Raw genomic sequence first — 26,201 nt, 5'->3', positions numbered from 1 at the left:
CATCCTTCTCATTTCTCTTCCCAATTTTTCCTCAACTTCTCTAACTTGCTTTTCCAAATCCTTTTTGAGCTCTTCCATGGCCTGGGACCAATTCATGTTTTTCTTGGAGGCTTTTGGTGTAGGTTCTTGCACTTTGTTGACTTCTTCTGCCTGTATGTTTTGGTCTTCTTTGTCACTAAAGAAAGAATCCAAAGTCTGAGACTGAATCTGGGTGTGTTTTCGCTGCCTGGCCATATTCCCAACCAACTAACTTGACCCTTGAGTTTTTCAGCGGGGTATGACTGCTTGTAGACTAAAGAGTTCTATGTTCCACATTTGGGGGGGATGCGCCAGCTCTGCCACACCAGCACTCCTCCTTCCCCAAGAACCCCCAACCCAGCCTGGGCTTAGACCTTCAGCAGGCTGTGCACTCCTGCTCTGATCCACCACTTAATTCCTCCCACTAGGTGGGCCTGGGGCCAGAAGCAACAGCAGGTATAGCTGCCCCACCTCCACTGCCCCGGGGGTGGTGGCCGAACCACGAACTCCTTCCATTCCCGCAGCTTTTCCCACTAACCTTCTCCACTGTCTTTGGTGTTTGTGGATTGAGAAGTCTGGTAACTGCTGCAGCTCACTGATTCAGGGCGCTAGGGCCTGCTCAGCCCGGCTCCAGATCTGGTTGGTCCGAGCAGCTCACGCTGGGCTCTGCTCTGCTCCACTCCCAGCTCCCAGCTCCCAGCTCCCAGCTCCTGGCTCTGTGTGGGATAGACCTCACCCAGAGACTATCGAGGCTGTCCTGGGCTGGAGCCCTGCTTCCCTGTACTGTTTTGTGGGTTCTGCATTTCTAGAATTGGTTCAGAGCCATTTTTTATAGGTTTTTGGAGGGACTCGGTGGGGAGCTCACTGCTTTCCAGCTGCCACCTTGGCTCCGCCCCCGGAAGTCCTTGTCTAGCTTTCTATGTCTTTTTAAAAAGTTTGAAAAAAATAATTTATTTTCAAACGAGTTTTCAATTGATATAACTTGTTTTTACATTGCCTAGATTTCCCCATATGCTACTCTTTCCCTTCCAGAAAGCCAGTCTTTATAGCAAATCATTTTTAAGCTCTATTGTCCTCAAGCTTAAAACCTGATTGTTACATTGGGGTGCTAGCTGCACAGGCTAGAAGACCAGGCATTTTCTCCAATCCTCACTCTTTAAAGCTCCAAAAGAAAAGTATCATGTGCCATAAGGAGAGTAATTACAGCTGTCACTGCAAGCCTAAACAAGAAGTTTAACACGGGAACAGCCTTATGAATTAACAGCTTCTTATCTTTAAGAGTGTTCTTAATTACATTTGTATTTCCCAGATTGCCTTTCACTTATACTTTTAATCCCAATCAATTCTATCTTGTTTTTGGCAAGACTCACTACTGTGGATTCAAGTCTTTCTGTGTCATGAATTATCTTTTATGCAAGGGATAAATTTTGGCCAATTAGTCTCTTTCAATTTCTTTTGATATTGCGATTTCTCTCATGAGTTAGTTCAGGATATATAGTTCTATGATTTATGGGAATCCACGTAGTTCTTTGTTTTTATCACGTATAGATTTAATTTCATTTTTTCTCACAATAATTATTTAGAGATGTTTGTAGTGGTTTAGACGTTTTTGTAGCTGGGTTTCCTTCAATTTTTATTCACAAAATGGATTAGGTTTTTAGAGGGCTGCTGCTATATTGACTTCTACTGGTAAACCTCTGGGTTTTTATGCTTAACTCTGGAAATCCCCAGCCTCCAGTTATGGTGCTTTCCATTAAAATTCAACCTGTAGACATAGTACTTGCTAGTATTACTTGAGGTATTATAACAAGAGCAAAATGTTTGTGTCTTCTCAGTTAAAACTTTGGTGAACCTTCAACTCAAATGCCTGTAACATCCATACTAATAGAGGATCCAAAAGATAATGACAAAGAAGGATAAATGTAAGGAATACATATTGAAAAGGTAATTTGTACCTTTTGAACTTCAAAACCTGAAAGTCCTCTCTGTGGTCCAACTCTCTATTATCAAGGTTAGCTTCTTTCCTTCCAAGGATTCTGCTACTCAAAGCCCCTTCTTCCCTTGTTAGATTGCCTCTTTGCATATGTGTCTGTTTGTGGTGTGTGTATTTCAGCTCCCTGGTAGGTATATGTCTCCTATTGCCCTAGTAATTCCATTTCAACACATCATAGCTGGCTGGGAGGATGCAGGACAGAAAAATCCTTTTTTTGCCATCCTGTAAGTGATTCATTATCTGGGATGGGAATCCTTCCCATTATCATACTGATTATGTATAGATCAAGTCCAGTCAGATCAATTAGATTTATCGAGATAGCAAAAGAAAGCCAGACTTTTAAAATGGAAATTAGAGAATTTACTTTACAAGACAGAATAAGCTTTGGGATCAGCTTTTTACCTACTTGGACAGATAGAAGGAGAGAGACTATACTTCATAATTTAGTACCTGTTCTCCCCAGTAGAAAGTTAATGATCATTACTCCTAAACTGGCTGGTGAAAATCAGGAAGGAAACTATAAGACCTGAGGTTTAAAGAGCAGGCCTCCAGGCCCCTCGTACCGAAGGCCCAAACAGCATGCCTGAAGGTTTCTGGGCCTCAATGTTCTTTTTTCCCAGGATGTCATTTCTTGACCCAACTACCTTTCTATTTCAATTCCTCATGAAATGCCCCACTGCCCTTGCTGTTGTCACAGTCAACTACTCTGAGCTGCAACCTTGCATACATCATGTTGTTTATATGATTCTTTTAAAATAAATCTACAATGATGTTTTTTTCATTCAACAAAATTTCTCCAAGTATTCTTCCATTTCCCTTCTCAGAGAATTCTACCCAGTAACAAATACTATTTTTTAAAGAAAAGAAAGGAAAATATGAAAGAGAAAAAAATCAGTAAAACCAAATGACACATTGAAAACATCTGAAAATAGCTGGATTTTTCCGTACCTATTATACGATCAGCTTTAAAACTGGCAATGAGACAAGAGTCTGTCCTACAGCTCATGTTCCTTTTGCTGCTGTTAGCTTTGAGCCTGAGATAGTCTCAGTTCTTCCTAGCACAGGAAGAAAAACACTGTGGCTGGAACAACATCTTCCAGAAACACTTCTCCTTACCTTTATGTGGTCATCTTAAAAGCTGGTCTCATGAATAAGGAACTTCTTTACACATTGTTATGGGGTTAGAGAATGGATCCCTAATACTGTCTTTATACATCCATTCCCATTTAAGGTTGTAATTATATTTTCCTCCTTTCAGTTCCTTTGTATTGATGACTACTTGATGTTTTGGAGAAGATAAAAGACCATGAGTCAAAAGACTTAGATTCAAAACTTGATTTTATTATTAACTTGCTCTGTGACTTTGGGCTAGCTATTTGTTCTTTTTTAGGAACAGTTTCTTGAATTAAAAAACAAGTGGGTAGCAACAGTAAATCTTGAAATCCCTTTTTTGGCCCTAATCTCTGCATCATCCATGTTGTGAAACCTTGGAAATTTAAGTGCAAGGCACTGCAGTCATTGCCCCACAGAAGGTTATCCAGGAAAACGACTTTTTCTTTGTAAACTAGAAAAGTCATCACTTTAAATATAAGGAACAGGTGAGTCCATGGATGAATTGCACAGATACCCTACTCATCTGAAATGCAAGCCATATAGGTAATAATTGTTCAATTGTGAGAAGATAAATCGGCCTGCACAGGTTCGAGATTTGTCTCCAAAGCATCTGGGAGTTGGTTTTCTAATTAATTAAATGTGTGGGACAACATATGTGATTTATACAAAGCTCTGTCTCTGTCTCTCTTTCTTTGCTCAGGATTCCAGCATCCACCAAACCAAATAACCCATTTTCTGGTATTTCTCCTTTCAATAGAATGCTTTTCTTTCTATTACTTTCCTCAGGGCAATTTTGACATCCTTATTTCTGAGACTGTAGATGAGGGGGTTTAGCATGGGCACAATGACAGTGTAAAACACAAATGACACTTTCCCCTGAGCCATGGAACTGAGTGAGGATGGCTACAGGTACATGTATGCACTAGAGCAAAAGAAGACACCAATACCACAATATGGGAGTTGTAGACGCTGAGGACTTTTGATCTGCCTTCAGTGGATTGAATTTTTCAAATGTTGGCAATGATCAAAACATAAGAGCAAATATGATCAGGGTTGGGCAAAGGATATTAAATATGCTGACTGACCAAGCTGCCACTTCATTAACATAGGTGCTAGAACAAGAGAGCTTCAATAGTGGAAGGAGATAATAGAAGTAATGATTAATGGTATTTTCCTTACAGAAGACACTCTAAGCACACAGCCTGTGTGAACTCTGGCCCCACATAGGCCTAAGGCATACAGTCCCTCACTAACCATGAGCACACCTGATAGGTTATCATAAGACTATAAAGAAGGAGATGGTATATCTGACATATTGGTCATATGCCATCACAGCATAGTGTTTCCCTGGTACAAAAGTTGAAGTTCTAAGACTATTAATACAGCAGTTATCATGAGTTCTTTAAGTATATTCTTTATCTTTATCATATTGCATTTTATCAGAGCTCCTGTTTGAGGATATATGTCATCCTCATATCAGTCAGAAAAGATGTAATGCTATAAAGACCTAATATTACATGTGAATATATAATTATTAAACCAATAAGCAAGGAGATGGCAAGTATAATATAGAACTGATTTTTCTTAGTTGTCTAGAGCAGGAAGTTGGGCATTGCAGGTTATAAGTTCAACATAGTAAAATCAAAGCAATAGGTTCCTTTATACTTGCATCCCATTATAGTAGTTTAGAGATGCTTGATGATTATAACAATATGATCCATTGTAAAACATTTACAATTCTGCCATGGTCAGAGAAAATTGCTGTGAATGGAGGAAAACATGGTTATAACAATAGCAAGACTATTGTCTTGGGACTAAACCTGAAGTCACAGACTAATCTATCCTTGTTATATCAGGCCAAAGTTTCCTTATCTCTGATTTCAGATGTAAGCCATAGAAACCTTTTGGAATAGCCAATCATACAACAGCAATCATATTATTCACAGGGTATTACAACCAGGCCCAGAATTAAACAAATGGAGATTATTCCTATTGAGAAAGGAAATAGCCCAGTGGGGAAACTGAGTCAAGATGATCTTGCCATTAGTTTCATGAAGCCATTTCCCTAACCCTCCCAGTTATCTACATTTCCCTGTAGCTTTTCCAGTTGGCACTCCCTTTTAGCAACTCTTTCTACTTTCCCTTAAATGGTAGAATACTGGTTTAAAAACAATCCCTTATACCTAAATTCAAAACTCAGGCCAAATGGGGTTATAACAAAGTCCAAGCAAATTAGAGAATGTTATCATTGTTTTTCCATGTGATAAGAATAATTAACTCTAAATAACAACAAACATTTATCTTTATCTCTTATTCAGTAAAGCTGTTTTTCAAAGGAATTCATTCAAAATTTTTCTTCTTTTACTTTCCAGTCTAGGCATTTCCTGATGAAAAAAATAATCATTAAAACTGAAGAAAATAATCACATTCTAGAGTTTTACGCATAATGAGAATACGTGACAGTTCAAACAAACCCCGCCCCCCCCCCCCACAAATTGGGGTGCCTGTTGGCCTGGATATCTTAAAAGCTTACATAGTAACCTTTAAGGTAAAAAGGAAAATTCTCTAAACCGAGTTGACTATAGATGCTAAGTTGATGTAAATATGTAATTTCAATACTTAGCATTCCAAGTACAATATTGTAATTTTCATAATCTATTGTCAGGGAAATCATCACAGAAATCACTTCTATGCTATAAATTTGTATGTTCTCCCCTCCTACCTTTTCACACACACTTATGCTGTGAGTGTATATGATGGAGGAAAGATTCCAGTTTCTTGGTAAACACTAATATATAATTTATAAGGCTCTTCATGCTCACACATTCTTGCAGCACCTTCTTTCAGAGAACTGATAAAATTTTATGATATTATCAAGACTGAAGATCCAGAGGATTGGAGATTTGGCAAATTTCCAAAGAATTTTACAGATAATAATACTTTACAAGGTCTTTTGTACTTTTACCTGAAGCTAAGTAATCATCATGATTTTTTATTTTAAAGCAAAATGTACCCTGACCAAATACCTGATGGTTTTTAAAATCATGACAAAAGTCTCTAATAGTGATAACTCAAAATCAGTCTTCACCACATTCAGTTCAAAAGTGGAATTAATCTTCTAATGACATAATCACATCACCTTGTAGGTATCATTTTCCAAATTAATAGCATTTCGTATATCTTGATTTCTCAAAAGTTACAATGCAAAAGATTATAAGCATATTACCAACATGAAGTCCAATATCATGGATTTATGCATAGACAGAAAAGTTACTGTAGTCATATGATAATATAGTTGAAGACATTTCTGAATTATCTTAAACAGATATTGTCTATCAATTTTGTATTAAAATCATTTCTATATTTTTAAACAACAGAAAAATAAGACTCTCACTTCAGACCATCCTCTAATTGAGCTTTATGTTCACACCTTGTCAGACCAAATGATTTCTAGTCTCTTTAAGTTTTTTTTGGCATTCCTCTCTTATCTCAACTGCATTAGACTTTCTTTTTTTTTTTTTCTCCTGTAGATATGGATTAATGCCCTGAGAACTTCAAGACTGCATCTCTCTTTCCACACTCTAATCCAACACTTCACCTACATTCACTACTTTCTCTGTCCCTTGTGCCTTTATGTTACAATCCTATTTCATTCTATTTACAGAACTAGTTTTCTTCCCTTAATTGAATCCCCCCTTTGCCAGTTGGCACAAGTTTTCTTATACAATATCAATTAATTGCTAAATGTTTGCTTTTGGGATTTTTTTTTGCTTACAATTCCTTTTAGATTTTGCTTCTAATTTCCCTAAACAAGTTCTGTGAAATCATTCACTCAAAATTAAATTAAAATTACATTCTAGTTATTTTCAAATTATTTGGTTTTTGATTTAAACAAGGTTCTTTCTTTCCAAGGTAGAGAGTTGAGTTTATCATGAGTGGTTCTTAAGCACCAAAATTTTTTTTTCCTTCCTTTACTTTTGGACATCACTGATGAAACTTTCAAACTAGCTTCAGTTCTTTTTGTTCTCTAGTCAATGGAATAACCTTCTTCCTTCATACTGAAACAATAAGTCTGTCATCTTTCAGGAAACAGAGTGATAGAGGGTTATTCTGTTTGCATGTAGCATAGTTCTAAGGAGCCACAACGCCCCAAACCTTGTTTAATTTTTCAGTATATCTTACATAGTCCAATCACATTTCCATCACATTTGCAGATTCACTGCCAAACTTTCCTTTTGGTTAACTTCTTAAATACTAAACAGCAAAGAAAAATTTGGTCCTAATCTATTAGTGTAGGAAGTGAATAATCTGAAAAAATTTACTGTCAGATTAGGTAGGATTTTATGATGAGACAAGAGATAGAATGGGTCAAGGGGAGGTAAATGCATAAATTGATTTATGAAATTAAAATTTTTACACAAATAAAACTGATTTAGCCAAAATAAAAAAGAAACAAGAAATAGGGGAAATTTTTACTCTGATTCTCTGATAGAGGCCTCATTTTTTCAAGTATATAATAAATAAAAATTTTCTCCATTTAATAAATGGTCAAAGGCAATGAACAGGTAGTTTCCAGAAGAAATCAATAGTCACATGAAAAAATACTATAAATCACTATTGATTAAAGTAACTCAAATTAAAGGATCTTTGAGGTTCACTTCACACTTATTTTGGATAACATGAGAGAAAATGAAGATGACAAACGCTAGAGGGGATGTGGAACAAAAGGACACCAATGCATTGTTGATGGAGTTGTGAATTAGTCCAACAATTTTGAGAACAATTTGGAACTATAACCAAAAGGCTATAAAACTATGTGTAACCTTTGAGTTAGCATGACCCTTGCTATGTCTATGTCCCAAAGAAATCAAAGAAAAAGGAAAAGGATATATATGTACAAACAATTTTAAAGCAGCTTTTTTGGGGGGTGGGGGATGGCAAAGAACTAGAAATTGAAATGATTAATTTGCAGGTCAAGCAACAAAGAATAAATGTAGCTATTTCCCCACATTCTTTCCAGCATTTTTCATTTTCCTTTTTGACTGCTTTGCCAATTTGATGGCAGAAGTTCATTCCTTAGAGTTATTTTAATCTGTGTTTCTCAAATTATTAGTTATCTAGAGTTTTTTTATATGACTACTTACAGCTTGGATTTCCTTCTCTGAAAACTTTCTTTTTATGTCTTTAAACCATTTATCAATTTGGGGAATTGTTCTTATTCTTACAAATTTTGAAGTAATTGTCCATGTTTCTTAAAAATGAGACTTTTATCAGGGAAAGTTGCTAAAAGATCTCCACACTCCCCAAATTCCTGTTTGTCTTCTAGTTATAACTGAATTTGGTTTTTTGTGCACAAACTTTTTTCTTTTATGTAAACAAAATCACACATTTTCCCTCCTGTGAACCTTGCTCTTTCCTGTGCTCCATAGATCTGGAAATGATAGATATTTTCTGCCATGTTCCATACAATTTGCTTTCATGTCATCCTTTATGTCTAAATCTTGCACCTATTTGGAAATTATCTTGGTATTCTCTGTGTGATGTTGGTCTATACCCAATTCCTGTTAGACTACTTTCTATTTTTCCTAACGGTTTTTGTTGAATACTGAATTCTTGCCCCAATAGCTGGAAACTTTGGATTTGTCAAACAGCAGACTTCTGTGCTCTTTTGCTTCTGTCTATTGGGTTGCATTGCCTATCTCTCCCACCTCTCTATTTCTAACTCGATACCAAATTGATTTGATGATCACAGCTTTTTAGTATACCTTGAGATCTGGTACTGCTAAGCCCCTTTCTTTCCTGTGGCCAGCACTGGAGTAGGGGTTAGTCAGGAAGACAGTAGAGTAGCAGACCAAAGGTACATGGGGTTATGGCCATGGCAATAATGTCAGAAAGTAGTCCACTGCGCAGGGACAGTAAGGGGACTGATCAACATTTCAGAAAGAGATCCCAGGGGACCCCAGTCCTAGAATTAGTTATAGGAACAAGTGTTATCTGGCATCTCTGTTCCACATTAGACACTTCTGGTTCATAGTTCCATGGTGGAGAGGAGTCCTGAAGGAACAAGGGACCTATCTGTTTAAGGAGCAAGGAATGAGTTCAAGAAACACGTCTGTTTGGCTCTGAGCACAAGAGAAAAGGGGTGGGATACAGTTCTAACCTTTAGCCTGAAACCAATACAGAGTCAACAGTCCCGTCACTCTGAAATTACAAAATGTCTGTACAGGCTCATTGTGATTGAGTACAGGAGCATTCCACCAAATCTGAAACAGAAAAAAACAACAACAGACTTTAATGGTATGAGGAATTGAAGAGCACAGACAAGGAGGGCAGTAGACAGGCCTCTCCCCAGTTCATACCACTCTGAAAGCACAAAACTTACAGTCCCCAAGACTAAAAGCATAAAGACCCAAGAGACAAATGCTCAGGTAAGACATCCTCCCTTTGAGTAGAGCCCAACACTAACACAAATTCCAAAGTCATGAAATAGCCTGGAAATGAGCAAAAAATAACAAAAAATGACCATAAAAAGGACCTACAATGACAAGGAAGCTCAAGATATAAACACAGAATATAACAAGAGGAAACCATGTATCAGCAAAGCCTCAAAGACAAAAATGTAGATTGGCCATAGAGCCAACAGGAATTCCTAGAAGAGGTTAAAAAATGTACAAAGGAGCAAAAATAAATGATTTAAAAAAACTAGAGTAATATACAGGAAAAATTGGTAAGAAAAATGAGTTATACAAGAAAATTATGAAAAGAAAATTAATAGTTTGAGAAAAAGAAGTACAAAATATTGAAGAAAGTAAGTCTTTAAAAATCAGTATCAGACAAATTGTAAAAGAGATACAAAATTTGGCTTAAGAAAATAACTCCTTAAAAATAAGAATTGGCCAAATGGAAGCTAATGACTCCATGAGACATAACAATAACAAAAAATCAGAGTGACAAGTTTTAGATTAGAATATCATTGGTAACTCCATTTTGCCCTTATCTACCATTTTTAAAAGTTAAGTTTCGATTTCCTATAAGTCTCTTGATTTCAGCAAAGTTACAAATCAGAAAGTCACAAGACTATTTCCACCTACCAACTCAAAATGGTCCCAGTTTTCTCCAGCAAAAATGAACAAGGTGGCTCAGGTTCTACATCCTGTTTTTATTCTGTTTAACTATATAATAACTGTAGAAACCAAAGTTCAGGGTCCTTGTGCTGACCAAGAGCTTTGGATCTGATTTGTTTTTGCCTTCCTGAATAAATCATTGTCTGGATGGAACTTATTGTCTTCGTTTCACTATGAGAGTTTGGGTGAGCCAATCAAGAGGTCATGGAGAGTTTCCATATGACCACTGGACCTTTGCTGAAGGAATACCCTAGAGCATTCAGGTAAGATTTCTACTGAGGTACTTCCTTCATGAAGAATCTTCTGTTTTGGACTTCCACATCCTCCTGAACTTCATCCAGATTGAGACTTCAGAGGAGGTAAAAGGGCCTCAAAAGAGGCCTCCTATATGAGACTTTTTTATTAATCTTCCCAGTTTCCATACAAATTGCTTTCAAATATACATTCATTTTTGTTTTTTAATTCTTAGAATCTAGCACAGCATATGAAACATAACAGGGGATTATTAAATGCTTGTTGAATTGAATCAAAAGGATAGCTGAGAAGGGAACTGAATGATGGACTTGAAAGCAGCCTCCAAGGGGCCTGGGAGAAACTTGGAACTGAGAATCAGCGCTCCAAAATAGGCATGGTTCATTCATGGTCACAGTAGACACTGTAAGCCAGCATGGGAAGACACAAAAGACAATATCTCCACTTGTGATTCAGGAAGTTCAGAAAAAGGGGATCCTTCCAATGATGTGAAATTTTTTTGCAATGTTTCTCCTCTTGATGAAGTCACTTAGTAGCTGAGCATGAGCCAAATGAAATTTTTGAGAAAAAGTTGAAAGTATCATGGAATCAGAAGACCATAGAATAATTTTCTTTCTCATTTGTTTAATAGATGGACTTGAAATAAGCCTTTTCAGGAGTGGTTCCCAGAAAAGATAAAAGAAATAAACTGAAAAAGAAATTTTAGATGAAAAACATTTCTGAAGAAATGTAGGAGAATCAAAGGTGGTATCAAGAGGTTGATGAGGGAAAGGATATGAGAAAGGGAAGAAGTGTAATAGAATGTTAGGCCTAGAAGTGGCCTTGGAGAATATGTAGATCAATTAGTTCATTTAACAGTTGAAAAAACTGAGGAAGATGGGGTTGTGACTTACACAAAGTCAGATGATTATTAGTGGCAGCTTCTTTTGTTGTGTTTCTTTTCCCATGTTATCATTTCAGGAATTAGTAATAATTCTTTCAAACCAGTGACAGAAGGAACACCCTCTTCATACTCCATCATACTGTGCCTATTACCTTATAAACAAAGTGTGTGAACATTTTAGGAGCCTCTGTAGCTATCTGCAAATGCAGATTCGCTAGTGGTTTTTTGAAAATAAATTTTTCTTGATATCTTTTGTTTTTATGTCATTTGTTTTCTTCTCTATACCTCCTTGTCCCTCCAACCACATTCAAAAAATCATTCTTTATTTAAAAAAACTTCCTAAATGGCATTATTTTTATCACCATGACAGTGCTTTGATTTTTAAATTAAATTTTATTTTTAATGAACATTTATTTTCTTACCTTCTTAATTTACTCCACTTTTAATTCAGAAAAAGGGAAAATAAAACCTTAGTAACAAATATTCATAGTCAAGCAAAACAAATTTCATATTGGCTATGTCAAAAAATGTATGTCTAATTATGCATCATGAGTCTATCATCTCTCTGTCAGTCAGTGGGTAGCATTTTTTATTATCTGTCTTCTGGAATTATGGTTGACCATTGCATGGACCAAAGTTCTTACGACTTTCGAAGTTGTCGATATTATGATGTCGATATTATTGTGTAAATTGTACCTTTCACTCTATCACTTGATACAAATCACTTCCAGTTTCTTTGACACCATCTCTTTCATCATTTCTTATAGCACAATAATATTCCATTACATTTATATGCTGTATTTTGTTCAACTATTAGCCAACTAATGGAAACCCCTTCAGTTTTCATTGCTTTTCACAAAAGTCTGCTCTAAATACTTTTATACTTTTCAATCATTTTCTTCATTCTTTTATTTCTTTTCAGGGAAGTCCTGGTAGAGGAATTGCTGGGTCAAAAGTTATGCACAGTTTAATAACATATGGGAGTTAGTCCAAATTGCTTTTCAGAATGGTTGATACAATTCACAACTCCACAATCAGTGCATAAGTGTGCCTGTGGTTTCAAAGCCCTTCTAACATTTATTATTTTCCCTTTTGTCTTATCCAATCTGATGAATCTGAGTGGTGTTTCTTCTTTACTTCTGTAATTCACTTACCTTTTATATCGAAGTCATATCTATTTTGAGCTTGTCCATTTTAGAAAATGAGGTATTCGGTCTCAAGCCCATTTCTATCAAATTGCTTTCCAATTTTCCCAGAAGTTTTGCTAAATAGTGAATTTTTACCACTTTATGGGTAGCTAGGTGGTGGAGAAGATAGCATGTAGGGCTTGAAGTGAGGAAGACCTGAATTCACATCTGGCCTCAGATACTTATTAGCTTTCTTACCCTAGGCAAGTCACTTAACTCTTTTGAAGTTGACTTTGCCTCAACTTCATAATCTGTAAAATGAGCTGGAGAAGGAAATCTCAAATGATGCCAGCATCTTTGCCAAGAAAATCCCAAAAGGGATCATGAAGAATCATATATACCTGAAAGAACTGAACAACAATAACAAACCCTTTACTTGGGGTCTTTAAATCAGTAAAAAACTATGCCATACAGTTATCTAGCACTGTACATTATATAACTAATCTGTTCCACTGGTTACCCACCGTGTTCCTTAACCAGTCCCAAATCTTAATGATAATTATTGCTTTCTAGTATAGTTTGACATCTGGTTTTCTACATTGTTTTCTTCATACCCTTCATCCCCATTTCATCATCCCTTGAGATTTCTTATCTTTTGCACTTCTAGTTGAATTTTGCTATTAAAGTAACCCTTTTGTAGCTTGATTTGTATGACACTGTATGAATTAACAGGTATTATCTTTTTTTGTTACATGGCATAATTTACCCTCAAACAATTGATACTTCTCCAGTTATTTGGATCCATATATATTTCTGTTGGGAGGGCTTTGTAGTTGTACTGATATAGTTCCTGTGTATAGAGGAAGAATGAGGTAAACTCCCAATTATTTTATAAATTCTATAATTTTTAATGTAATTTTTCTTTCTATCTTTTCCTCCAAGATTTTTGAAAATGTACAGAAATGTTAATCATTTATTTATATTTGTTTTATATCCTGGTACTTTGCTGAAATTATTGTTATAATTAATTTTAGATGATTTTAATTGATTCTCTTAATAAACCCTTACATTATCTGCAACGTCAAAATTTCATTTCCTCTATCTTTTGCTAATTCCCACTTTTTTTCTTTCCTTTATTGCTAAGGCTAATATTTCTAACACTATATTAAATAGCAGTGGTGAATCACAGACATCCTTGCTTTAAGCCTGATCTTATTGTAAAAGTCTCTAGTTTATTTCCATTTTATATATAATTGTAACTCTTGGTCTTAATGATTGCTTACAATATTAAAGAAAGGTACATTTATTAATATTTTTGTGGTTTATTGTGGTTAAAAAAACTGAAATGTGTGTTGTATTTTCTTAAACACATTTCATTCCATAAGTGATGTAATCTTATAATTTTGTTGCTCTTGATATTAATATGATCTTTTATGTTTATAGTTTTCCCAATGTTTAACCAAATTTCATTTTTGATATAAATCCTAGTTGATGATAATACATAATCTTTTTTATATTGCAATAGCCTTCCTTGTTGTCAACATTTTGCTTAAATATTTATATTAATGTTAATTTAATATATTCATCCATTCAGTTCTCTCTTTTCTGTTTTGACTCTCTCTGATATAAATATTTGTATCATAGGAGCAATTTAGTAGGCTCCTTTTTCCTATTTTAAAAAATTGGCATAATATTATAATTAATTGTGCTTTTAATGTTTCATAGAATTCAATTGTTAACCCATATAGTCCTAGAGCTTTTTCTTTGAGTGTTCATTTATTACTCATTCAATTTCATTTTCTGGTTAGTTCAATTCTGTATTATTTCATTGATCTAAGCATCTTACAGTTTAGAGTTTTTCATCCATTTCATTTCAGTTTTCAGTTTTAAAGGCAGATAGAACTAATAATTTATAATAATTTCCTTTTCTTTTGTTTTGAATTCTTCTTTCTCATTTTTGATTCTGCTAAGTGAGATTCCCTCTTTTTCAAAAAAAATTAAATTAGATGTATTTGTTGATCTCTTTATTTCTTCCTTCAACAGTTCTTTATTCAGTGAGATTTTTTCCTCTTTTTTGGCTCTCATTTTTGGTATTCCCTTGTTTGATATTTCAGTATTTTTATTTTGGTCTTTCATAGAGATTAGATAAGTGATTTTAAAAGTTTTCTTTAAGAAACATGATGGAATGGATAATAGAAGAGGTTTCATCACATTACATGCAGTATCATCATTGAACTTTTACCAAAAAGCAAATTGACTGTTACCTGATATTTTAACTCTCTTTTATTTATGCATTTCTTTATTCAAAAATCAAAACAAGAATCATCCAGATGGAACTTAAAATTTGTTTGGATTTGGGGAGAGATGGATCAATACATACCTATAGAAGTAAATACTGTGTGTGTGTGTGTGTGTGTGTGTGTAGCTAACAGAAACACCCATGTATGCCACGGGTGAACAAGGGTAGAGGGTCTAACTTCTTTAAAACATTAATGAGCCTGACTTTAGGATTACACATAGTGAGAGAACATTTTCCTCTGGACACCAGGAGGATAACTCAATCTAACTGTCTTGATTCCATGTTAACAGGACTGTATAGATGTATCTTCTTGAGAGCTCAGTTTGAGTCTATAACCCTCTGATCTCATACTTTCCATGTTATTATTCCATGTTATTATTCCATGAATAACATAGAAATGTCCTAGAGATGATGACTTCATAAAACATTGTTAAACAGAGAAAGTCTCAGAATGAAGGTTAGAAGAAAAAGAGGGGAAGTCCCATTTGTAAATTTTAAGGCCGAGTAGAAGATTGAATCCTTTAGGAGAAAAAAAAATAAACATTGACATTGTAATTACCACTCCCTGAAGATTCTGATTCCAGAGAGAGAACCTGCTGGATCCTCCCTGTGTTTTCAATATAGTCCACAGGGATATCAGACCCAGAATAAAACCTTTCCTGTCACCTGTTGATTATGGTGACATCTCTAGGCACTATTTCCTTGCCTAAATCTGGAGCACTCCCCAGGTGAAGTCACAGCCACAATCTGTGATGTTTATAACTCACAACATCTCTTAATTCATCCCAGAGGCTGAGGTTTATGTTCTGATTGCCTCAGTAGAAAAGGGAATAGAAGAAGAAGAATCTCTGCTCACCCTTATCAGAATTACTTCTCCTTCAGGACCCAGGGGCTCAAAACCAGTAAAGACCATCACTGAAGTGTCTAGGCAGGAGAAGGGTGAGTGCGTAAGATATTAACTTTTGATATTTCCTTCTATTTCATCCTCCCTGCTTTGCCAACCAGGAGATTTGAGGATTCTATAAAATATCATGTCCCTATTCTCATCACTCACTCATATATAGGTATTTTGGTATAGTCTAGGAGAGAATAGGGAAGAGAACATGGAAAGATAATGGGAGCCTTAGTACAGTTAGTCCCCTACTTCCTTAGGATTATATACTCAGAAAAAAGGGACTCTGTACCCAGTGGGCTTTAAGTCAGAAAGACTTGAGTTCAAATCCAGCTTTAGGCAGCAACAAGCTGTGTGACCTTGGGCAATGTCACTTAATCCTTATTTGCCTCAGTTTCCTCAAGTATAAACAGGAGATAAGAATAACACCTAATAACCAGGGTTGTTGTGAGGACCAAATGATATATATTTGTAAAGGATTTAGGACAGTGTTTGACATAATAGGTGCCATGTTAGTGCTCACAATTTTTATTTTACTTGCTAATAACAACCTTATTGGTTATATTTTTAATAATTAATATAATTAATTATTTATTATAACAAAAATATAGAAATAAGACTTTTACTCTAGCCATTTGCAGAACTCTTTGAGGTACTACTTCATCTCCTCTGAAATTGGGAAAAGTAGTTACAGTCTTTGCCTGAGGTGGCCTATATAGGGGATGTTGCTGGGGATGGGGGAAACTACTGTCATTTTCCTGGTTTCTTTTTGCTTTGGAGTCTGAGGAACATCAATTGTTCTTTTTCAGGGAAACTTCAAGTGTTATTCTGCAGGGGAATTCAGGAACAGTTTTCTACAATCATCCAACTCATGGAGGCAGTTACTCAGCCTAGTCAAAATCCTTGCATATCTTGAGGAAGATCAGAACAGAACTTTCATGGCATGGTGATAATGCTTTCCAGAAACTTCCAGAATTGCTCCGTTTTCATAACCGGGGCATTGGGTTTGTTGAATTTAGTTTGCTTTTAGTTTCCTTTCCTCATAGATCCCTCAAGAGGAGAATGGTTTTGAAAAATGCCTCTTCAGTGACTGAGTTCATCCTTGCAGGCTTAACAGATCAACCAGAGCTCCAGCTACCCCTATTCCTCCTGTTTATGGGGACCTATGTGATCACTATAGTGGGAAATGTGGGACTGATCATTTTAATCAGGATGAATTCTCAGCTTCACACTCCTATGTACTATTTCCTCTTCAACTTGTCTTTCATAGATCTCTGCTACTCCTCTGTCTTTACTCCCAAAATGTTGATGAATTTTGTCCTAACAAAAAATATCATCTCTTATTCAGGGTGTATAACTCAGCTCTTTTTCTTCCTTTTTTTTGCTATTTCTGAATGCTATGTGTTGACAATAATGGCTTATGATCGTTATGTTGCCATTTGTAATCCATTGCTGTATAATGTTACTATGTCTAATCATGTGTGTTCATGGTTATTGGGTGGGGCATATGCAATGGGGTTTGCTGGTGCCATGGTGCACACTGGATGCATGCTGAGACTGTCCTTCTGTGATGCCAACATCATAAACCACTATATGTGTGACATAATCCCTGTCCTCCAGCTGTCCTGCACAAGCACCTATGTCAATGAGCTAGTGGTTTTCATTGTTGTAGGCATCAACATCATAGTGCCTAGTGTCACCATCTTCATCTCTTATGCTTTCATCCTGTCCAGTATCCTGAAAATCAGCTCCACTGAAGGCAGGTCCAAAGCCTTCAGCACCTGCAGCTCCCACATAATGGTGATCACTATTTTTTTTGGGTCAGCTTCATTTATGTATTTCAAGCCATCTTCTTCAGGTTCTGGGGACCAGAACAAAGTTTCTTCAATCTTTTACACAAATATGGTGCCCTTGCTAAACCCCATCATTTATAGTCTGAGGAATAAAGATGTTAAGATTGCCTTGAGGAAAACCTTAAAAGGAAGAATATTTTCTAGAACAGAAACAGGATTTTCATAATATGAGTTGAATTCAAGGGCTTGAGGTTCCTATTCTTTCCTTGGTTAATAAAAGTATATCAGGAAAGAATCTTTACCCAAATTCTTTTATCCTTATTCTCTATTGCCCATCATTATGCAAGTAGGACTTAATTCTTTACATTTAAAGGGCAGTGGAAAGTGCTGGCTTTAGAGTAAGCAGATCAGGGCATAAATCATGAAAGTTCCTTCTCTGTGACCTTGGCCACAATTTTTCATTTGTAAACATGGCAGAGTTTGGTTTATATAGCTTCTAAGATACTTTCTACATATAAATTTTGATCCATGACCCTCTGTGAATATGCCAATACTCCATGGAATCATTCAATAAATTTTATCTTCATTGTGTTAGACTTTTCATTCTCTGCCCAATATTACTCATCAGGAAGGTGGTACATGAAAGTAGGCTGCTGGGAAAATAGTAATAAAATGTATAAATGATGTAGACATATTGGAACCATTTTAACTCCTTCCACTCTGCCTCAAGGAAGCATAACTAACCTTAAAGTTCTTTTTATCACTGCACTTTTGCTCTCTCAAAATTGTTGTCAAAATTGGATAGGTGCCCAAAAGTATAACTTGTCTTTTATATGAAAACCCAAAGTAATTTCCTTTCACATTTTCCCTGATGAAAACCCTATCCTTTTAGGTACAACTGCTTCCATTAAAAGGTGATGCATGTGTTTTCTGACTTTCACAATAGACATACCCAACATTCCCAGCATAGTGTCAATGCAAGTGTATTTACAATTTTCTATTCAGCTCTGGTCTTTTCCTTGAGAAAGCTTGAAAGTCTTCTATTTTAATGAAAATCCATATTTTGCCTTGGAGCATTATGCTTAGTTTTGGTGGGTAGGTGATTCTTGGTTTTAATCCTAGCTCCTCTGAGCTCCAGAATATCATATTCAAAGCCCTTCAGTCCCTTAATGTAGAAGTTGCTAGATTTTATGTTATCCTGATTGTGTTCCCACAATACTCAAATTGTTTCTTTCTGGCTCCTTGCAGTATTTTCTCCTTGACCTGGAAACTCTGGAATTTGGTGACAATATTCCTAGGTGTTTTCTTTTAGGGATCTTTTTCAAGAGACGATTGGTGGATGCTTTCAATCTTTGCTTTCCCCTCTGGTTCTGGAATATCAGGGCAGTTTTCCTTGATAATTTCTTGAAATATGATGACTAGGCTCTTTTTTTTTGGTCATGGTTTTCAGGGAGTCCAAAATTTTTTAATTATCTCTCTTGGATCTATTCTCCAGGTCAGTGGTTTTTCCAATGAGATATTTCACATTGTCTTCCATTTTTTCGTTCCTTTGGTTCTGTTTTATAATATCTTGATTTCTCATAAAGTCACTAGCTTCCACTTGCTCCAATGTAATTTTTAAGGTGGTATTTTTTTTATTGGTCTTTTTGACCTCCTTTTCCATTTGGCTAATTCTGCCTTTCAAGGCATTCTTCTCCTCATTGGCTTTTTGGGGCTCTTTTGCCATTTGAGTTAGTCTATTCTTTAAGGTGTTATTTTCTTCAGTATTTTTGGGGTCTCCTTTAGCGAGTCATTGACTTTTTTTCATGGTTTTCTTGCATTGCTCTCATTTCTCTTCCCCAGTTTTCCCTGTACTTCTCTTACTTGCTTTTCCAAGTCCTTTTTGAACTCTTACGTGGCCTGAGACCAATTCATATTTTTCTTGGAGGCTTTTGATGTAGGCTCTTTGACTTTGTTGACTTCTTCTGGCTGTATTTTTTGATCTTCTTTGTCACCAGAAAAGGAATATAGAGTTTGAGTTTGAGTCTGAGTTTGAGTCTGAGTTCGTTTTCGATGCCTGTTCATTTTCCCAGCCAACTACTTGACCCTGGAGCTTTTTGTTGGGCTATGATTGCTTGTAGAGAGCACTTTGTCCCAAGCTTTAAGGTCCAAGTGCTGCTGTTTTCATGACTACTTCTACTCTATCATCAGCCCAGGCTCTGTCACAGCGGCATTCCTCCTCCCCCAGGAATTGCCAACCAGGACTGCAATGCAAATCCCAGCAGGGCACAGCAAGAGAACCTGCCTTTGTGCCCACAAAGTGCTCCTTGTACTCCCACTTTGATCCGCTGTTAGATTCCTCTTACTGTGTGAGCCAGAGACTCAGGAAGCAGCTGATGCTGGAGCTTTGGAAGCAGCCACAAGAGCCTCCAGCTGCTACCTCCACTACCACCGCACCACCTCTGCCACCCCCAGGTCTGGTGGCTGGACTGCTCTGAATGCGATCCTGCAGTTTCCCACTAACCTGCTCTTTTGCATTTGTGGGTTGAGAAGTCTGGTAACTGCCACAGCTCTATGATTCATCACTCTAAGGCCTGTTTCAGCTGGCTGACTCCAGGTCTGGTCTGTCCTGGTGTGGTCCATGCTGGGCTGTGCTCCACTTCCAGCACTGTGTGATAGACCCTTCTCGGTGACCATCCAGGCTCTTCTGGGCTGGAGACATGTTTCCTGATCCTATTTCATGGGTTCTGCAGCTCTAGAATTTGTTCAGAGCCATTTTTTACAGGTGTTTGGAGAGCATTGGGGGAGAGCTTAAGGAAGTCCCCACTTTCCAGCTGCTGTCTTGGCTTCGCCACCCCAATTGTGTCTGCAAGTCTATTTACAACTCGGACATGATGAAAACTGGACAACTAAAGGATAGCAATTTTGAAAAAACAACATTTTCAGTTTCTGAAAAAGTTGCTACTAAGAAATGTTCTTATAATAGCTGCAATATGAGAGAGATTTGAGCAAGTTGATTTGACTTATAAACCTTTCTGATTGAAGTTTCCTCTCCATTGTCAAATTGACTGAATCTTCACAATGCAAAAAGCGTATTTGGGGTGCTATGTCCTGTGACATTTATAGGGCAGTTAGGTGTCCCAGTGGATGGAATGCTTGCCCTGGAGATAGAAGGACCTGAGTTTAAATCTAGTTTCAGACATTTATTAGCTGTGTGACCCTGGGCAAGTCATTTAACCTTATTTCCCTCAATTTCCTAATCTATACAATGAGCTAGAGAAGGAAATGGCAAACTACTCTAGTATCTTTGCAAAGGAAACCCTAAAACATGTCACGAAGGGTCATACATGACTGAAAGAACTGAACAACAATAACAAACCTTGTAGTTGGGATCTTTGGGCTGATCAAAAACTATGCTATACTGTTTTTTAGTTCTATATATTGTATAACTAATCTATTCCATTGGTCAACCATTGTGTTCTTTAACCAGTCCCAAATCTTGTTGATATATATTGCTAGTTTGAGATCTAGTTTTTCATATCCTTTTCATCATCCCCTTTATCCCCATTTCATCATCCTTTGAGATTACTTTCCTTTTGCTCTTCCCAATGAATTTTGCTATTGAAGTAACCCTTTGGTAGTTTGATTGATATGGCAGTGAATAAATTAACAAGTATTATTATCTTACATGGCACAATTTACCCATGAACAATTGATACTTCTCCAATTATTTGGATCCATATATATTTCTGTCGGGAGGGCTTTGTAGTTGTACTGATATAGTTCCTGTGTATAGAGGAAGAATGAGGTAAACTCCCAATTATTTTATAAATTCTATAATTTTTTAGTGGAATTTTCTTTCTACCTTTTCCTCCAAGATTTTTGAAATTGTACAGAAAAGCAAATTATTTATTTATATTTTTTATATCCTGGTACTTTGCTGAAATTATTGTTATAATTAATTTTAGATGACTTTAGTTAATTCTCTTAATAAACATTATCTGTAAAAGTCAAAATTTAATTTCCTCTACCTTTTGCTAATTCCCACTTTTTTTTCTTTCCTTTATTGCTAAGGCTAATATTTCTAGCACTATATTAAAGAACAGTGGTGAATCACAGACATCCTTGCTTTAACCCTGATCTTATTATAAAAGTCTCTAGTTTATTTCCATTTTGTATATAATTGTACCTCTTGGTCTTAGTGATTGCTTACTATATTAAGGAAGTGTATATTTATTAATATTTTGTGGTTTATTGTGGTTAAAAAAACTGAAATGTGTGTTGTATTTTGTTAAAAGTGTTTCATTTCATGAGTGAAATAATCTCATAATTTTGTCCATGTTATTAATATGATATTTTATATTTATAGTTTTCCCAATGTTGAACCAACTTTTATTTATGGTATAAATCTTAGTTGGTGATAATATGTAATCTTTTTTGTTTGTGCAATAGCCTTCCTTTATTCCAATATTTTGCTTAATTTTTTTATGTTAATGTTAATTTAATATATTCATCCATTTAGTTCTCTTTTTTTCTCTTTTGACTCTCCCTGAAATATATATCATGACCATATTTGTAGCATAGGAGCAATTTAATAAGATCCTTTCTTTTCTTCTTTTTGCATAATATTAGAATTAATTGCTTTTTTTGTTATTTCATGGAATTCAATTGTAAACCCTCCTAGTCCTAGAGCTTTTGCTCTGAGGGTTCATTCATGACTCATTCAATTTCTTTTTCTGGTACTGGGTTACTTAAATTCTCTATTATTTCATTGATCTGAGCATCTTATATTTTTAAAGTTTTCATTTGTTTATACATTTTGTTTTAAAGGCAGATGGAAGTATTAATTTGTAATAATTTCCTTTATTTCCTTGTCATTTGTTTTGGGTTCTTCTTTCTCATTTTTTTTTTGATTCTGGTAATTGAGTTTTCCTTTTTAAAAAAAATTGAATTAGATATTGGTTGATCTCTTTATTTCTTCCTTTGACAGCTATTTATCCAATGAGGTTTTTCTCTTTTTTTTGGCTCTCATGTCTTGTTTGATTTTTCAGGATTTTTATTTTGTTCTTTAATAGAGATTAGATAAATGATTTTAAAAGTTTTCTTTAAGACCCAGGATGGAGTGCATAATAGAAGAGATTGCATCACAATACAGGGAGTATCACCATGCCCCTTTTACCAAAAAGCAAATTGACTGTTATCTGATATTTTAACTCATTCTTTTATTTATGTATTCCTTTATTCAAAAATCAAGACAAGCATCATATAGATGGAACTTAAATTTGCTGGAATTTGGAGACAGATGGATCAATATATAACTATAGAAGTAAATACAGTATGTGTGTGTGTGTGTGTGTGTATAGCTAACATAAACACCCATATAGCCAAATGGCGAACAAGCAAAGAGGGTCTAACTTCTTTAAAACATTAATGAGCCTGGCTTTAGGATTATATATAGTGAGGAGAATATTTTCCTTTGGACACCAGGAGGATAACTCAGTCTAAATATCTTGATTCCATGTCGATAAGCATATAGATGTATCTTATTGGGAGCTCAGTTTGTGCCAGTAACCCTCTGATCTCATACTTTCCCTTTATTCTCTGAATCATGTAGAAAAGTCCTAGAGATGGTGGCTTCATAAAATGTTGTTCAACAGAGAAATTCTCAGAACTAAGGTTGGAAGAAAATGGAAGAAATCCCGTGTGTGAATTTAAAGGCTGAGTAGACAATTAAAACCCTTGGAGAAAAAAAAAAAAAGTTGTGTGGTACAGTAGGTAAACATGGAAATTGTAATTACTGCTCCCTGAAGATTCTGATTCCAGAGAGAGAACCTGCTGGATCCTCCTGTGTTTTCAATATAGTCCACAGGAATATCAGATCCAGAATAAAACCTTTCCTGTCACCTGTTGATTATGGTGACACCTCTAGGCACTATTTCCTCCCCTAAAAGCGGAGCACTCCCCAGGTGAAATCACAGCCACAATCTGTGATCTTTATAGCTCAAAACATCTCTCTATTCAGTCCAGAGGCTGTGGTTTATGCTCTGATTGGCTCAGTAGAAAAGGGAATAGAAGAGGAAGAATCTCTGCTCACCCTTATCAGAATTACTTCTCCTTCAGGACCCAGGGGCTCAAAACCAATAAAGAATATCACGGAAGTGTCTAGGCAGGAGAAGGGTGAGTGCGTAGGACATTCATTTTTGATTTTTCCTTCTATTTCATCCTCCCTGCTTTGCAAACTGGGAGATTTGAGGATTCTATAAAATATCATGTCCCTATTCTCATCACTGACTCATATATAGGTCTTTTGGTATAGTCTAGGTGAAAGTGATGAAGAGAACATGGAAAGATAATGGGGGCCTTGGTATCATTAGTCCCCTACTACTTCCTTAGGATTATATACTCAGAAAAAGGGACTCTATACTCATTACTCTTTAAGTCAGAAAGACATGAATTCACATGCACCTTCAGGCACTTACAACCTGTGTGACCTTGGGCAATGTCACTTAATCTCTGTTTGCCTCAGTTTCCCTAACTATAAACTGGGCATAATGACAATACCAACTTCCCAGGGTTGTTGTGAGGACAATATGATACAATATTTGTAAAGGACTTAGGGTGGTGTTTGACACAAAATAGGTGCCATCTCAATGCTCACAATTGTTATTTTTCTTACCAAGAACAACATTATTGGTAATATTGTTAATAATTAAAATAACTGTTTATTATAATAAAAATATAAAATAAAAATATAATAAAAATAAAAATATAAAGAATAATATTTTTACTGTAGCTATTTATAGAACTGTTTGAGGTACTACTTCATCTCCTCTGAAATGGGGAAAAGTAGTTACAGTTTTTACCTGAGGAGGCCAGCATAGAGGATATTGTGGGGGATGGGTCTACTACTCTCATTTTCCTGGTTTCTTTTTGCTTTGGAGTCTGTGTATAACATCAGCTGTTATTCTGCAGGGGAACTTCAAGTGTTACTCTGCAGGGGAATTCAGGAACAGTTTTCTATAATCAGCTCACAGAGACAGTTACTCAGCTCAATCAATATCCTTGCATATCTTGGGGATGATAAGAACAGAACCTGCATGGCATGGTAATGATGCTTTCAAGACAATTTCAGAACTGCCACTTTTTCATAACTGGCAATGTGGGTTTGTTGAACTTATTTTGCTTTTAGCATGATTTTTTTTCCTCTCCTCATAGATCCCTCAAGAGGAGAATGGCTTTGGAAAATGCCTCTTCAGTGACTGAGTTCATCCTAGCAGGCTTAACAGATCAACCGGAGCTCCAACTGCCCCTATTCCTCCTGTTTATGGGGACCTATGTGATCACTATAGTGGGAAATGTGGGACTGATCATTTTAATCAGGATGAATTCTCAGCTTCACACTCCTATGTACTATTTTCTCTTCAACTTATCTTTCATAGATCTCTGCTACTCTTCTGTCTTTACTCCCAAAATGTTGATGAATTTTGTCCCAACAAAAAACATCATCTCTTATTCAGGGTGTATGACTCAGCTCTTTTTCTTCTGTTTTTTTGTTGCTTCTGAAAACTATGTGTTGACAATAATGGCTTATGATCGTTATGTTGCCATCTGTAATCCATTGCTGTATAGTGTTACTATGTCTAATCATGTGTGTTCGTGGCTCTTGTGTGGGGCATATGTAATGGGGTTTGGTAATGCGATGGCCCACACTGGATGCATGCTGAGACTGTCCTTCTGTGATGCCAACATCATAAACCACTACATGTGTGATGTACTCCCTGTCCTCCAGCTGTCCTGCACAAGCACCTATGTCAATGAGATGGTGGTTTTCATTGTTGTAGGCATTAACATCATAGTGCCTAGTGTCACCATCTTCATCTCTTATGCTCTCATCCTGTCCAGTATCCTGAAAATCAGCTCCACCGAAGGCAGGTCCAAAGCCTTCAGCACCTGCAGCTCCCACATGATTGTGATCACTGTTTATTTTGGGTCAGCTTCATTCATGTATTTCAAGCCATCTTCTTCAGGTTCTGGGGACCAGAACAAAGTTTCTTCAATCTTTTACACAAATATGGTGCCCATGCTAAACCCCATAATTTATAGTCTGAGGAATAAAGATGTTAGGGTTGCTTTGAGGAAAACCTTGAAAAGAAGAATATTTTCCAGAACGGGAACAGGATTTTCATAACGTGAGTTGAATTAAAGACCCCAAGTTTCCTTTCTTTCCTTGGTTAATTAAAATGATCTCAGGAAGGAATCTTTACCCCAATTCTTTTCTCCTCATTTTCTATTGCCTAACATTCTGCCAGCAGGACTTACTTCTTATGGTTTAAAGAGCAGTGGAAAATGCTGGCTTTAGAGTAAGCAGATCACCGGTATAAATCCTTGATGTTCCTTCTTCGTGACCTTGGGCTCTGTCTCTTAATATTTGAGGGCTCAAATTTCTCATTTGTAAACATGGCAGTGTTTGGATTATGTGGCTTCTAACATCCTTTCTAGCTATAAATCTCTGATCTATGAACCTCTGTGAAAGTGCACATTTTCATTCAAAAAGTTATATCTTAATTGTTGTAGACCTTTCATTCCCTGCCCATTGTTACTGATCAGGAAGGCAGTCCATGAAAGTTGGTTGCTGGGAAAATAGTAATAACATGTCCAAATGATATAGACATAATACAACGCTTTTACCACCTTTCATCCCACCTCAAGCAAGTCAAGCATAACTGAC

General features: G+C 36.2%; 2 protein-coding genes across 2 annotated transcripts; both read left to right on the top strand.

Moving 5' to 3' along the window:
* Window positions 1–16,757: 16,757 nt before the first annotated feature.
* Window positions 16,758–17,720, top strand: LOC118836827 (olfactory receptor 8B3-like). The gene has a single exon (XM_036743981.1). It carries the CDS (start codon window positions 16,764–16,766, stop codon window positions 17,718–17,720), a length of 957 nt encoding a protein of 318 aa, XP_036599876.1. The 5' UTR covers window positions 16,758–16,763.
* Window positions 17,721–24,701: 6,981 nt separating this feature from the next.
* Window positions 24,702–25,661, top strand: LOC118836826 (olfactory receptor 145-like). Its single transcript, XM_036743980.1, has one exon. It carries the CDS (start codon window positions 24,705–24,707, stop codon window positions 25,659–25,661), a length of 957 nt encoding a protein of 318 aa, XP_036599875.1. The 5' UTR covers window positions 24,702–24,704.
* Window positions 25,662–26,201: the final 540 nt, after the last annotated feature.

This window comes from Trichosurus vulpecula, chromosome 2 (assembly GCF_011100635.1).
Source record: "Trichosurus vulpecula isolate mTriVul1 chromosome 2, mTriVul1.pri, whole genome shotgun sequence".
NCBI classification, from domain to species: domain Eukaryota; kingdom Metazoa; phylum Chordata; class Mammalia; order Diprotodontia; family Phalangeridae; genus Trichosurus; species Trichosurus vulpecula.
The sequence above is the reverse complement of the archived record's forward strand: the minus strand, read 5'-3'. Positions and strand labels throughout refer to the sequence as shown.

Bases quoted from the DNA above. Each gene is read 5' to 3' on its own strand.
- LOC118836826 (XM_036743980.1), top strand. From the start codon at position 24,705: ATGGCTTTGGAAAATGCCTCTTCAGTGACTGAGTTCATCCTAGCAGGC.
- LOC118836827 (XM_036743981.1), top strand. From the start codon at position 16,764: ATGGTTTTGAAAAATGCCTCTTCAGTGACTGAGTTCATCCTTGCAGGC.